Source organism: Heloderma suspectum, chromosome 3 (genome assembly GCF_057233095.1).
Source record: "Heloderma suspectum isolate Gila_16-S chromosome 3, 16-S_ref, whole genome shotgun sequence".
Lineage (NCBI taxonomy): Eukaryota > Metazoa > Chordata > Lepidosauria > Squamata > Helodermatidae > Heloderma > Heloderma suspectum.
In genome coordinates, this window is record NC_139460.1 from 201070887 (window position 1) to 201087029 (window position 16143).

Sequence of the window (16143 nt, forward strand, 5' to 3'; positions counted from 1 at the left end):
TTTGCAGAGGATGTGAATTGTTATGAGCTATTCCTTATGCTAATTCTATTCAAGACGTTTAGCCAGATCTTGACAAAAATATTTCAATGAACTGCTTGGTTTCTGTGGAGCTAACCTCTGTGAAGAACCCATCTGTAAACTCCAGCGTATGTTCTGTTTCTCTCCACCAAAACATTAGAAGACCCAGTCCACTGGCCTTTCAATCTTTCATTAAATATCTCCATTACCTGCTCCCTGCCAGAGATCCATATTGCTTCACACTATTATTCTTTATTTCCAACAAGAGAAATTCATTTAAAAAACCCCATGGTCATGCTGTTTTATTATCTGCTGAAGCAGTGGAAATTTTTTGTAATGCTTGTACTGGAAGCTCCCTAAGGTATTTTTACAAAAAAAGGGGGAAGCTAAAAAGGCTTTCCTGGATAGGTTTGAGTCCAGTTCTATTTTTGAACAAGCATTAAAAGACTATTTCTACTGATTGCATGACATGGGTGAGAAAACACACAAGATGGCTCATTTTTTCAAAGCTTATTCACACATATGCTGCTCTATTAGAACATTGTGTCAATATAAAAATGGAAATCCAAACTAATCTCAGTCAAAAATACTACAGGAGTCTACATAGGATGAAAAATTTCAGTACTTATATTCTAGCTAAACGCCAGCATAGGCAATTGCCCTACACATCTAAATTACCTCTTCAAATCAATACATGAATCTTTTTCCTTAACTGCTGCTCCACTATAACAGTGAATTGTTAAACACCAGTGAGTTCTGTTGTTCAGTCGTTCAGTCGTGTCTGACTCTTCATGACCCCATGGACCATAGCACACCAGGCCTTCCTGTCCTGTGCTCTCTCCTGGAGTGTGCTCAGGTCCATATTCATTGCATCGGTGATGCTATCTAGCCATCTCATCCTCTGCCGTCCCCTTCTCCTTTTGCCTTCAATCTTTCCCAGCATCAGGGTCTTTTCCAGTGAGTTTTCTCTTCGCATTAGGTGGCCAAAATATTTGAGCTTCAGCTTCAGTATAGCAGTCAGGGTTGATTTCCTTTAGGATGGACTGATTTGACCTCCTTGCAGTCCAGGGGACTCGTAAGAGTCTTCTCCAGCACCACAGTTCGAAAGCATTGATTCTTCGGCGCTCAGCCTTCCCCAACCTGGTGCAACTCCCATCAGCCCAGCCAGGGCTGATGGGAGTTGTAGTGCAAAACATCTAGAGTGCACCAGGTTGGGGAAGGCTTGCTTAAAGACTAAGAGCTGCTCTCCCCCTTATGATCTTCAATCATAGAACAGGTCCCCCAAGTCATTCTTGTGAATAATTTCATAATGCAGCAACATTTATAACTTGAGCATATCTAATAGGTGGTGATGGTTTTACTTATAGGAATGGTTTTAAGAAACACTTCCACAAGTGGAAGTCATAATATGTGGCAAGTGGCCTCAACTCAATGATTCCCAAAAGGCAAGGGAGGGTCCCAAGTGTCATAAGAGTCTTGTAGCTTGACCTCTAAAAGGCAAAGTAGTATTAAGGACAAGCCAGTGTGATGAGGATATATGTGTATGGAAGGAAAAAGCAAATCCCTTCTGGGTCATAATGGGTTCAACTAATAGATTGGTCCATTATATTGAAATAATTTGGGATTTAAGTGATTAAGCAACCCCATCATGCATGTGTTCTCTACAGTAAACATTTGAAGGGGCACTGCAATGGCACTGTCAATATGTTTGGAGGTCTTCAGATAACAAAATCCTCAGATAAGAAAGTAGTGATGAACTCCCGCCCTTGGTGCTTTCTCTGTTTTCATATGACAGACACAGAGGTGTTGAGGAGCAGTGTCGGCTTGTGCTTCATGTTATGCTGTCTCCCGCACCTCCCTCTGACAGCAAGTTGCATGATTGTCAAAAATAGCAAGAGTCTTTCAATCAACATAAATGAAGCTGCCACTTAATTCAACATTATTTTCCATTAGTCAAGCGTTCTCAGGCAGGGATTTAAAACAAAACAAAACAAAACACAAAAACATAGTTTTTTGGAATAACAACATACCACACATTTTGCTATTATGTCATATTCAGTGTACTGAACAGATTTCCTCTTGCACTTAATATATGTCAATGAAACAAATAAGAGGATGCCAGAGCTGTTAGAGTCTAAGTGTAACACAGTCTAGGGAAGTAATCTAAAAGGTTAGCCTGCAATAATTCACCTTGAATATTTGTTAGAAAGACATAACATTATAATTAAACAAGCAAACATCTCTATATAGTATTCATTTGATCTTTGGGATTCCTGGGTTTTGAAAAGACTGGAAATAAGTAGTTATGCTATATGCACAGTCACATCTCACCATAAGGAGTTTGAATCAGAGTCATGTCATCATTGTCTTCAGAAACACCAATGCAGCACCATTCATTAGAACATTGCTTATACTCTTCTAGACTTCTTGGTATACTAGAAGTCTAGTATACCCCCACCCCAGATCACAAATCATTGCCATAGCTTTGTGGAAGAGCAGCTGCTTTGCATACACCAGGTCCCAGGTTCAATCCCTGGCGTCTCCAGGTAGGTCTAGGAAAGACTCCTGCCTGAAATCTTGGACAGCTGCAGCTGGTCAGTGTTGACAATACTGAACTAGAGGGACTCAATATAAGGCAACTTCCTATATTCCTATGTTCCTGTGTTCCTAGTTAGCAGTCAGTCAGAAATGAAAGAGATCTACTAAACTGACATCTAAAAGAACTTGATGGGGAGGTTAATATTTAACATAGGAGCTGGCTTTGCTACACCAGTAGAACACGTTCAGGCACACTCTTCTTGGCACTGCATTGGTGGAAGCTCCAGTGGTTTGAACACAGTTCATACCAGCACAGAACTTTGAGGATCAGGCTTCAGGCTTATTACAACTTCTTTCTTCCTCTGTCTGAACAGGATGGTATTGTTTGCTTCTCTCCAATGACTTCTAATTGTGACAAAAATGGTCCTCTAGTGTTCTCACCAACAAAAACAATAACTTTCAGATATAACATTGTCTAGGTGTGTAAATAAGTTATGAAGGCCAGCCTTCTGTTCCGCTTACAAGACCATTTGTCCTCTCCCACTCCCTGCAACCAGTTCCCTCTTCTAGTATCAATGGGCTTATTATCTAATTCTGGACACGAGAGAGTGCTCAACCTGCATCTACTTTAATACAAAGGCAAGCTATAGAATCTAAACACAAGTGAAACTAGGGTAGAGATCCACAACATCTTTGGACCAGTAGGGACTTGTTGTGAGTACAAAATGGCTGCCATCGTGGGCATAGCCAGTCACAAATCACCCATTTCCCAGAAGGCAAACTGGTGAAGCTGAATGAAAATACGCTCAAGAACAAGACAGAGGTGGGGTCAGAATTCCAATATGTTATTGATTACTCATTTCACAGAAAGCAAATGGAGGCTCAGAGACAAGTAACAGCCAAGAAACTGAGTACCAAATGCCAAATCACATACACGCCCCTTCAAAGCACAATGAAATACCAATTTCATAGAAGTTAAATTGGTGATGCTCAGAGAAACACATACACACACACACACACACACGACAAAACACACACACTACACAGATACACAAAACACAGGCAAAACCCACACTAAACACACACTCACACACTCCATGCAAAACGCACACCATATGCACACACACTCAAAACCAGGCAAACTCACACAATGTCAAAAACAAATAAACAAGCTAGATAACACACACTGGAAAAAAGAAAGGCACACTCCTACCAACACAGGCAAAATATATCCCTCACTCTGTGCTGTGCTCTACATTTTTCTTTTCAGTGGGTAGATAGGAACGCTTCAAAACAACACACTAGACTGCAGCCACCCATCATTTTTATTTTCTAAGGATGCCTCTGAGGACCAGCCTCCCAGTTAATTTTTAATTTAAAATATTTTTAAAAATCAGGAGGGGCAAGAAACCTGGCAGGCACAGCAGGAGGTGTCCATGGGCACCATGTTTTTGAACTGAGAACTAGGGAATTAAAGAAAGGGGGAGTGAGTGTCTGCAAGCAATGGAAATTACATATAGGTAAGATACAGAGACATAATATGGAAGTTCTTCCCCCACCTAGTGTTTAAGAGAAAGTAGCCCTTTAATGTTGGTAGGGAGAGGACAGCACACACACCCAGCCCCTATATAGCTGAGCTATATGCTAAACACTGTGCTATTGTGGCTTTACGTAAGTTTTGTCATTGTGCATCCATTTGCACAGAAGTAGCTGCTCTTCATAATGGCTAAGTCGGTGAGTCACAAAATAAGAAGTTAACACTATCTATAGAAGTCCCATCATTACATTACAAAAATAAATTCTATGCCCGGCTTATAGTGAAGGATGACAAGGACAGCGCTGAACGGTTTTCAGTATCTCCAACATACACTCTTCCTTTTCTCAGAAATGCTCTTTCACACTGTAGAGTAACTGGAAGGCGGTGGCTTTATCCCTGTGGCAAATTCCCAACCAGAATAACATTTCAGTGGAATTATTACACACTCGGCGCTCCTTAGTGGTTCAATAATAACTCAGCACTGGCCTCACAGCTCTGAACAGGTGCCAGCTCTCTGCTTCTGCACCTGCCAGAAAAACAATTTGGAGCTCCATCATGCAGGGCTATCCAATTCATTTTTACTTAATTAGCTCCTATCCAAAAGAATACTAATGGGAATTCCCAAACTGACTAAGAGTCATTTTGTTTGTTTATGCGAGCACAAGTTTAGGTCTGGTGTTTAGTTCTTCTCTTTTATCATAGCTGTCTTTACTTGCCTGGGAAGATGGGATGAAAGTAAAAAGGCAGTATAAGGCACGATGCAGGAATGCCTGGATAAGATGCTATTAGCCTATCTATTGCAGAAAATTAAACACATCGGTCCCACAAACCGTCACATCTATTAATAATAATTTCTTCCTCTCTTGCAGTGGTAACTCATAAAAGATGGGAATTGTTCACAGCCAAATTTCCTTCCATGGTTACTATTAAAAAATCAATCAGAGGGAAAGTAGAGACTTTAATCCTTAGATTTTCACCACCCCTAATAATTAAGCAACTGCTGCTGAAGCAAATGAAAAAATCCAAGACAGTTTTTATCAGTGAGGAGCCCAATTTCAACGTCAATATAAATACTATTTTTTACCAGCATAACAAATGTAAAGTAAGATAACGTGCATAATATCTAGCATGACAAACATTGTGGATCATTTCAAATCCTTTGTGTTAAGCAATTCTTCACTACTGGAACTATGTATCCCACCACAAAATATTTTAGCTGTCAATTCCCCATCTTTCTTCCAAGGAGCTCAAGGTGGCATACATGGTTCTCCCTCTCTCCATTTTGTCCTCACAACTCTTATTTATGTATTATATTTTTAAATTTGTATCCCGCCTTTTTTCCTCTCGCAAGGAACCCAAGGCGGCTTACATTATCCTCCTCCTCTCCATTTTATCCTCATAACAACAACCCTGTGAGGTAGGTTGGGCTGAGACTCTGTGACTGGCCCAAAGTCACCCAGTAAGCTTCCATGGCCGAGTGAAGACTAGAACCCAGATCTCCCAGCTCCCAGTCCAACACTCTCACCACTACACCACACTGGCTCTCTGAGAGATATGTAAGGCCGAGAGAATATGACTGGCCCAAGGCCATCCAGTGAGCATCGAGGCTGAGTGGGGATTTGAACCTGGGTCTTCCCAGTCCTAGTCCAACACCCTAACCACTACGCTGGTTCTGGATTGTATTTATAAAAATGCTTCCTGGTGGCTATTATTATTTTCATGATGCCCTGTTAAGTAACTCCTTGCTACATTTTACATTCAAATTGCAATAATGATGGCTGAAAACTCCTCTCCAGTGAGGCTGATGGAAAGAAAGCTAGGTTTTATATTTTATGTAGCAGCACAACTAGGATCCCAAGAGGTCTACTGTAAAGAGGCCCATATCTGGTAACTCGAAATGCAAGGTCACAGTTAAAAATAATAACACAAAAATCCATTCAGGTAAACCCAAAGCACAAATGATCCTTAACAAAGCCCCACAGTTCCAGGTAATCTCAAGGTCCACAATCAACCCAAGAAAAATTGTCAAAACTTACCTAAGACCCCATATTCTGAAAGAGAGCTATTGCATACAGTGTAGGGGGCCTGTTGCTCCCAGAGGTGATTCATAGGAACACAGGTCCTCTTGTCAACATCTTGATCATGGAGCACATGATGGCGATGGCTACAAAGGTTACAAAAACACAAGTAATTGTTTGAAAGATATTTAAAGAAACAGAAACAGAAGCAGCATGTATACAGTACTTTTTGAATGTTCAAAGCACTTCACATATGTTATTGAAATAACTATAATCAAGCAAGGTTTAGTCATGACTAACTTAAGTCCCAACAGATCTATTCTAAGTAAATATGACTAAGTCTGGATCCAACCCAGTATGTACAAATGGAGATACTGCTCATTATATATAGAAGACTACGTGGATTAACAATTTCTGTAAGTATGCCGACAGCATGGTTTTTTTTTTTAAGTAAAGCCCTTTAACGCCAAGTGTTCAGTTCTGACAATAGACTTAACGCCTTCTCTCTGCCACCACAGATAACTTTGGAATTGTTACTGTGCAATGCATGAAGCTTTTAGAAGTATGCAGTTACACCCCATAAAATATGAAGTGTGGAAGCCATTACACAATGGGGCTTCTTTCCTTCAAATTATAATTAGCTGCAAAATTCTATTACTCATTGCCTTGAGACATGTGCAACTTGTATTGTGCACCTGCTCCCACCTCCTTGAGCACTTCTCAGGACCAAGACTTGAAAGAGCTGAATCCTCCTTGCTGCCCACCCCTCACACGCTCACTGCTTAGAGCTCTCTAGAGCTCCTTTAATCAGCATTGGAATGGTGCACCAAGGAACATTATCAAAACAGAGATGACTGAAGTAATTACTGTAATCCATTAACTCCTTGGGCAGGACTAACTGAGTGAAACACACCAATATGTTCAAGCTCTACAACCACTAAAGAAAGAAGGGCGATTACCCCGATAATAGCTATTCTGTGGTGCATACCTGCCGAAGCTGAACAAATTACAGACAGAAACTGTTTCTTCTAATGCAGCTTAGCAAGAACTGTTCACAACTCTAAATAGAAACTAGTTAATATCATAAAACCAGGGACCAACAGTGTGTCAAAGGTTAAAGCACAACAACAGTGGGAGGATAATTGAGACAGCCATCTTAGTTGGCCTCTCTCCTCATAAAAACCTGTAACAGCTGATCTACACATTATGCAGAGTAAGGCTGTAGGCTTGAGACTGATCTCAAGATTGTAGACTTGAGACTGATCTCTGTTATTCTAGATCATAACACTTCAGGCAACAGGTGTGGGTGGGTGCAATATTTTTGAATGGTCCTCCATGTTGTTGTTTTTAAACTTCTTGTAGTAATCTAGCTAGGACATCAAAGGTTTAGTGTAGCCTTCTTGCTGTTGTACTAGTTTCCCATATCTATAGAGAGAGATTGTTCTGTGGGCGACCAGTCAAAAGTGTGAGCTCCCTTTTGTAATCTGAAGTGTCATCATTCAGAATTCTACCACTATCAGTCCATTCAAGTAATATGCGGATTGACTCTTAGTTGACAATTTTCCAATCTGTGCGAACAGGCTGAAAGAGAGGATAATTCAGTTATTACAAGTGGTACCTGCAACAAAATGCTGCAGTGTAGAGTGCTCCTGTTCAGGCTTCCAGACAGCCCTCTTCGAGGATACTCCATTTCTTCCCACTCTGGTTTTCTGTGTCCCCCCACTGCCAATAGACATTCAGTGTTCTGTGGCCACTGAGCAAGCTCAGTTCTCACTGAGCTATTTTTTGGGATCTCCCCACCTTTTAAGGTTTTTTCCCCTAAAGTTATTTTTAATACTTCTGCAAGCTGTATTAAAGCTGTATTAAACCCAAAGCCTGCTGCTATCTCCCTTTGTGTATAGATGGTGTAGTTTTGGCTACATAAGGATAGACACTCCAAAAATGAGTTTGCTGTTAGTATATATGATAAGCTACCAGCATAACACCCACAGGTAGAGAGTCACACAGAAAACTTTGACAATTTCCATGAGCACATCAAGATTATTATTTTTCTGAAGTTCTGAGTAAAACCCACAGGAACTAGGGTACTTTTTCTTCACCTTTCTGCTACTTAAATACAGGAATTCCCAGATTCCAACCTTGACACATTTCTTCCAAGACTCTGGGAAAGAGATCTTTCAGTCAGTCATAAAGTCTCATCTACTGTTTTTATGATGTTTATGTGCATATTTGTTTTTCTGAGTCTGAACTCTTTCCTTCCACCATCACAGTTTCTCCTCCTAACACCTCTTCCAGGAATTCTTTCAGTAATTTATCATTCACACTCATATACCATTGCCCCATGTAGTTACATCTTTTTTTCTTAATGCTTAACATATTAATGGTTACAAACAGCAAAATGTCCATCTCAAAAGGTGCACCTATAATTTCAATGGAGCCTCAGATTAGCATCAATTCTCAGTAGAATTAATATGACATTTTCTACCAGATGAACAGCCGCCATATTATAACAACTCACCTGAAAGTACCCCTTTCTACATCCTGCCCACTTAGCCGAACATGGATACCTTCTTTCAATAAAGACCCAAAAGCCATGTACTCCCCCAGGGCCCAATCAACAACGCGGTTCTTTGTCATGTCCAGTCGACCTTTCAAAATCCGTGAAAGTCCTAAATGTGAGATGGAATGGTGGGCGGTGGGGAGAAAAGGAATTAGTGGTTGCAACTCTCAAGAATTTACCAGGATACAAATTACTTGCTTCTATTTCCAAGGCAAAGACTAGACTACCAAGGAGACACAACCAAAAGAGCAAAAAAGAGAAGGTGACACTGATGGTCGTCTTGACTCTCCCCGCCACCTATTGGAAGCTTCTGCTATCCACACAGCTGCACAACAATCCGAGGAATTAAATTCAACTACAAAACTCACATAATTGTCTTCATATCATATCAATAACATTTCATATAATTAAGCTCCAGCAATATTTCTGTTCAAGTTCCTTATAACTTACACTCTCCACCTACAATATTACATAGTTAACAGTCTACCTATCATAGCTCCTACTTGGTAATCTTACACAGAGGCTCACTAAAACTGATACCCAACAATCATGGTATGTATACCTTACAGCTCAAACCATTAACACATTTGTTTTTAAGTAAGTAACATCACGTTCGGTAGAATCTATTTCCATACCAGTGTAATAAGACTGAAGGCTTCAACAAACATTGCTTACACAAACAAGTGCCAAAATCCAACCCATTCTGCATTTTCACTTTTCAGCTTTATCTGTATTACTACTTGATCCAAAATGGTTCATTTGCATGTATATGTCAGTGAAATTGCATTATTCATGAAATAGGCCACATACTGTTGCAACACTCTTGCCTAATTCATGAATTAGCCACATTCCCAGCTTCATTCATGAAATAAGCAAATCCATGCCTAATTCATGACATTTCGCAACTGAAGCAAAGTTTCTGTCTTATTCATGAAAAGCCTTGCATAGCTGTGCCTAACTGAACGACTGAACAACAACAATTTAGGCAGTGTTGTTAAGGCTGAATGATTTTGGCAAGACACTGGCTATTTCATGAAGCAAGCAATATTTCACTTATTTATGAATGAGGCAATTTCAAAACCATAGTATGGCTAATACATCTAAATCCCTATTAACCTAGCAATTGCCTCTTAAAATTGGAGAACTTTCCAGGTGTCCATAAAGAACCAAGCAGATGATTCTGTCTATGTACCATATTACGTTTAAGTGTTTCAGGAACATGGGTGTATATTTAACAAAATACTTATACAGCAAAATGCACTGCAACTCAGGCCAGAGCTACAAGCTGTACTTTGTATACAAGGCCTCCTCCAGATACTTCCTAATGAGTAATATTTTGATTTAATAAGAACATTTATGTTAATTACATGCCACTTGAACACAAAACATTCAAGATGTATAATTGAAAGCAGTGCTATAATAGCGTCTCAGGAATTTTAATTGTATAAAACTCCTGTTGATCAATCTCAGAGGAAGGAAAATAAATAAAGATAGGCAGATTTGATCATCAAACACATTATTCAAATCTCATGCAGCTCATCTGGTAGTTTGTTATTAGCGTGGCATAATGTGACTTTACAGACCCAGGTTTGAGAACGTCCCAGTTCAGGTTGCAGATCATACAGGAGAGTCAATTTGCTGGCTCCAAAATGCACATAGCTATTGATTCTCTTGGGAACTCTCTTTCCAGCCTCCTCCCAATTCCCACTATTTCTATGGTGGTAGCTTTCTGATCACATGCAAATGTTCTGCAAGCCATCACTTGAAAACGTTTTTCTTTAAAGAATACATTTTCACATGAAGGAATGCCAAGATATAACTATGCTAACTGAATCAAATGGAAATGCTAAAACAGTCAAAGACCAGTTGATCTACAATAGTTCCTAAAGGACACAGAACACGCCTTTGTCATCAATGGGCACACTCAGCCCCTAACGTTAATGTAACATTAATTAAACACTAATTCAAGTGACATAGTTTCTCTAAAGACTTTTGCACAATGTTTGCCAGACCACTGAAGTTAACAATAAACTTATGATTGCTTCAATTCAGTAAGCCTGAAAAATGATAATTAGCAAATCTCATTAACACTGCTTGTACCAACATTTAATAAGCTTGAAGGAAAAGTCAGATATGCAAGCATGTATGCTAGCTGCTAATGTAGTGCACTTCTGCTATGTATATCAACACTACATTTTAACTGGAGAAGACATAAAGGGGAAGAAATTACTTCTTTTCAGAAAACAGAAGGCATCCTGAACTGGGAGAAGCCGCAATCCACAGATAGAGATGCTACTCTTCTTGATGGTCTGAACACATGCCCAATCTTCAGCTCCGAAGAGCAAGGAAAGTCAGTGTTCTAAATACGGTAAACATTAAGGTTTCCTCTCACCTCCATGTATTTTAAATCCTTCAAGGGGCACAGAGCTGGCTACATTTCCAATATGGGTCAGCATGTCTTCAGGGATGCCAGTAGGAGGACAAGTCATACTCTTTGGTTCACCATCCAAATTAAAAAAACCTAAAGGGGAGGAGGGACATTTTGAAAAGTATAGAAACTAATGAAAAGATCCTGCTTGTTTACAGAAACCCCTTTCCATATAAAAATAATAACAATGTCCCTATTAGAAACAAACAAATGGGGACCTGCAACAAAATATTACAGTGTTTATCCCCAGCCCCCTAACAGCAGCCTTCCTTGTACTGGTGTTTGGAGCTTGTTTGGCCGGGGGGGCAACAACGACGACACTTTTTTTCTTTCCCACTCTCTTGAAAACCTCCTCTGCTATACTATACCAAAAGAGTTTATTGTATCTTAGCAAACTGCCATTGTACACAGCTGTACTATACAGGCCTAAAGGGCTCAGATTTGAGGCTGGCTGAGCACTGTAGTGCTATTAATTGGAGTGAGGGAGAGCAAGAAAGTGGAAAAGTGTCCTTTTCCCTTTCACCTAAAACTTCCCTATATAATGTAAGGATGGAGGGTGTTGTTGTTTTTTGTAATGTCATGGTACACATCCCCCAACTCTAATTCCCACCCAGAGCATACTTAGTATAAAACGTTAGGGTTTTTGACAGACCAGTTCTCTGTCCTCCCTCTCCATTCCCCCTCCTCCATGAATTAATATCCTCTACATTCTGAAGAATGTTGTACATTTAAAATATTGCCCTGCCAATGGCAATACAATCCATTATCCCCATACTTCAAGTTGGGGGAGGGGGGAAGGTTGTGCCTTAGAGACAGTAGCTTATGACAGCCCAACAATATATTCCACTGTTAATACTGCAGGGAAGGCTGAAGCTGGTTTGAATTTCCAAGCAAAGCTTCCCCATACAAAACACCCTCCAGATTACAGCAAATATCAATCAACTTAAACTGCCCCTCTCAGCCCAAATCTGGCACTCAGTTGCATGCAGATGCATTGTTGTCCACTGACCTTAGTTACAAGGCTGTAGTAAAGATTGAGACAATGTACTGAAAGAGCTTTAGTCTAAAAGCAATATATAAATCCCAAGTAGTAGTATTATTCTCAGCCCTTACATGAGTTACATGGATATGATGATTTGTTGCTTGTTCATTTATAAACTGGCACAGGGCTACTTTAGCCCAGTTTTGGGGTGGGCATTTCAGGCAACCCCGCAAACGGAGGCATGATTTCGGTGGGGAGTTGCAAAGGGAACCATTTCAAACTGTTTCAGGGGGAGGGGGCACTTACAGTGGTGGCACTAGTGGCTTCCTCTTTTCTTTTACGTTTTAAAAACACTGCTGGTTGGGCTCATGTTTCCCCCCTTCTTGCTTTTTAACCATATGAAAACCATCACTAGCACAATTTGATGGTAAATTTCAGAAGGAAACATGGCAGCAATTTTTATACAGTTAACACGCTCCGGGAGAGAGCGCAGGACAGGAAGGCCTGGCGTGCTATGGTCCATGGGGTCACAAAGAGTCGGACACGACTGAACGACTGAACAACAAACAGGCAAGAAAGGGAAGGGCAGAGAGCTCCTGCCGCTGCACCAACCGCATTTTTTAAACAGTAAGAAAAAAAGAGGTGGAAGCTACCAACACAGAGATCTTTATCCCCTGAAACAGCTTGAAATGTTTTTCTTCCACCCTCAAAATCACTGAAGTAGCCATCCTCATTTGCCACCTGGTAAATTGGGAGGCCCTTTTGGTTCAGCCCTGAGTGACTAATCCCAATTCAGCATTAATCATGCTTAAAGCATATTTAAGTAAAAATAACACTTCCTACCTGGCCAAGGTGAATCAAGCCAGTGTTTAATGTGTAGAATTTTATTGTCCTTGGACCTAGTATAAGCTTCTTCACAGATCTTATCATACTTTGCAATTTCCTCCTGTACAACAAGAAAATATCTTCATATGAAAAATACCGTAGCAGCAATGCATGGGCTAGTGACTATGGTTCCATCAAAGTACTTCTTCAAGTACTTGAAAGGTTGTCACAGACAGGAAGACCGGGATCTCTTCTTGATCAGTCCAGAGTGCAGGATATGCAATAATGGGCTCAAGTTACAGGAAGCCAGATTCCGGCTGAACTTCAGGAAAAACCTCCTGAATGTTAGAGCAATACAACAATGGAACCAATTGCCTAGGGAGGTGGTGGGCTCTCCCACACCGGAGGCATTCAAGATGAAGCTGGACAGCCATCTGTCAGGGATGCTCTGCCTTGGATTACTGCATTGAACAGGGGGCTGGACTCGATGGTCTTATAGGCCCCTTCCAACCCTACTGTTCTATGATTCTATGAAAGCAGTAGTTTTCAACCTTTAGAGAGCAATCCTATAGCTGCTAGACAGTGTCTAGATGGCCATAGGATTTTTTAGTTTCTGGGAACCAAGCTGCTTGGTTCCCAGAAACTGTGCTCTGCCACCTCATAGGCGGCACAATTCTTTCCTGTCTCCACGCTCGTAAATGCAGTGTGGAGCAGGTGAAAAGGGGGTGTTCCTCAAGGGCAGGGAGGGGAGGAGGCTACAGAAGCATTGTTATGATGCTTCCTATGTGCCGTGTGGCCTCCCCTCCTCCTGCTCCAAAGTCCCCAGCTAGACAGCCAAAATCGGTTGTCTAGCCACAAATGCAGGGTGGCCAGAGCACAGAGGAGAAGATCCCCTCCGTGCTCCACCTGCCCTGCATTGGATAGTCAGCCACCTCCGAATTCAGCAGAGGTGGGCCCAAATAACATTGGGCCCATAGCCATTAATGCAAGCATTATTTTTACGATATCCATCTTTCTCCATCAGTGACTTTCCCCTCCCTCTCTTTTTTATATTCTAACTCATCTTGAAAAGAAATCACTAATTAAAAGAGAAAATGATGGTGACACTGCTGGTGCAATCCAATTTAGGCTGGGAGGTAAACCATTTGTGGGTCCACTTACCAAGTGAAGATTAGTGTGCTGATGGAGCCACAAGTTATTCAAGTCAAGAAAATCAAAACTCTTACCCTTTTCATCCATTCTAACATGCCAACATGGATGAAAAGAAAAGGGATTACATTTATTTAAAATGAGATAATGGCCCAGTTTGGTTTAATCGTTTAAAGTTGGCTTCTGAATCTGGTTTGTTTGAAAGCCAGTAACCATAGCTCCCACTTCACATGTAAGACAAGCTATGGTTAACTGCAGTTTTCTGCACTATAGGAGTTGCTTACTTATAGAACCTGACTTTGCCCAGTGTCCCCTGATTCCCCCATTCCCGCTGCAGCCCCCAATCACAACACATGCCAGGCCTTTCCTTATGGTCCCCCAATTTTTGCAACCAAGGCACATCAACCAACTCTTATTGATACACTTTGGTCTCTGTATTTATTCACTCTATGAGATTATGACTCAGTTTGCACAATCAGACAGCCTATGGTTAACAAACCATGGGTTGTTCGGGAGTGTGCAGGACCTAATGAGTGTGCTGGCTCCAACCATTCACCTGCTTTCGCTTTGCTAAACAACCCAAGAACACCCCATGCAAACCCAACAGTCTACGTTGTTTAGGGTTAAAAAACCCAGAATTTTAACACAACAATAAACAGAAGCAACGAGCGCATGGAGGCAGCACACTCACTTGCTCCAGCATGGCCATGGATTGCTTAACCCACAGTTAGTTGTGACACGCAAACTGGGCCAATATCTTTGCTATGCTTTACCAGCAAGGCCTGCCCAAGATATTTTACTGTCTGAGATGGAGCAGCAAATGGAGTCCCCCCACCCCATTGTCTCAAGTTAAGGTATATAGTACTCAAGGGCAGCTTGGTACCTCTGGCAGAAAATCCCGCAAGCACTTCTCCTGCTCAGTGGCAGTAAAAATACAACAGTAATTTATTATAAATTATTTAAACAAAAATAATTTATTTAACAACAAATTAATATATTGAGTAACTGGTTGCCCTTTCATAACACTCAAAACCAGCTTCCTGTGGCAGTTATCTCACCCTACCTAATGGTAGGGCTGGCTCTGTAAGGAGTTCACAAACCTTGGTTGGCCACAGCAGCCAGGCATTGTTTGTGGTCACCACTGAGGCCAATTCTCCTGAGTCCTATGGCATGCGCAGAAGACTCTGGAGAGGACCATGTCTTCATGCTGAACTTCAGAGGTTTTGAGTTCCTACAAAGCACAGCATGAAGCCAGAAACAAAGGAAAGGATGATCACCGGGAGGGGGGGGAATAGCAGTCACCATGACAACCAAATCTGCAGACCCTTGTAAACTGGTCTACCTCTTATTATATCTCATTCATGGCTTTCCTTCTTTCTATTTATTATTCATCAGTTACATATTATTGCTCTTGCTCTTCATGGGTTTTGTTTGAAGTTCTTGGGACACCCAATAGATCTCCCAGAAGATAATTTATTTAAAAATATCAGAATTAATGTCCGCCTTATCCCTTACCTATATACAAAAAGAAAAATCAAACCAGAAAGCAAACTAGTTAAAACAGCAGGCTATAGCAGTATTACTTGTTATGTAATCAGCATCATACATTGCTGGCATAGTATACCTCAAACTCCTGCAGCGTTACAGTTCCATCAGCTATCAGCTTGTCAGCATACTTTTTCAGCACAGGCACCTGTTTGTGAATCTGTTTGTACATCAAAGGCTGGGTGAACATGGGTTCATCCATTTCATTGTGGCCCCGTCTTCGGTAACAAACCTACAAAGAAAAGTCTTATTTCAGTCAGTGTGAAATTGATATTATCATTGGCCTTCATTGCTTTCTAAAGAACAGTCCTTTCTAGAATTTACCTTAATAGTTCATACTTGCCAGCAATTTGCTCTTGAAAAGCTTTAGAGGCATGTAGTGGATTATAATTTAGCTGTAAAGAAAAAATTGCACTCTGCACAAACCAAGAGGCCCAAACACTGGGAAATGACCAGTTAAATGCTTCGTAGGTGGTGTAGTTGTTCCCTTTCTCTGTGCTCGTAAATGCAGTGCAGAGTGGAGCAGTGAAAAGGGGGCGTTCC

At 40.9% G+C, this 16143-nt stretch overlaps 1 protein-coding gene across 2 annotated transcripts in view; it reads right to left on the bottom strand.

The window, feature by feature from the left end:
- Positions 1-16143, bottom strand: part of OGDHL (oxoglutarate dehydrogenase L) — an 87629-nt gene that overhangs the window by 20043 nt on the left and 51443 nt on the right. For both annotated transcript variants that reach the window (XM_084845296.1, XM_084845297.1), the window contains exons 12-16: positions 15680-15832; positions 12925-13027; positions 11064-11192; positions 8630-8780; positions 6130-6257 (exon numbers count right to left, since the gene is read on the bottom strand). In XM_084845296.1, coding sequence (XP_084701422.1) covers positions 6130-6257; positions 8630-8780; positions 11064-11192; positions 12925-13027; positions 15680-15832 — 664 coding nt within the window. The remainder of the gene's footprint in view (positions 1-6129; positions 6258-8629; positions 8781-11063; positions 11193-12924; positions 13028-15679; positions 15833-16143) is intronic.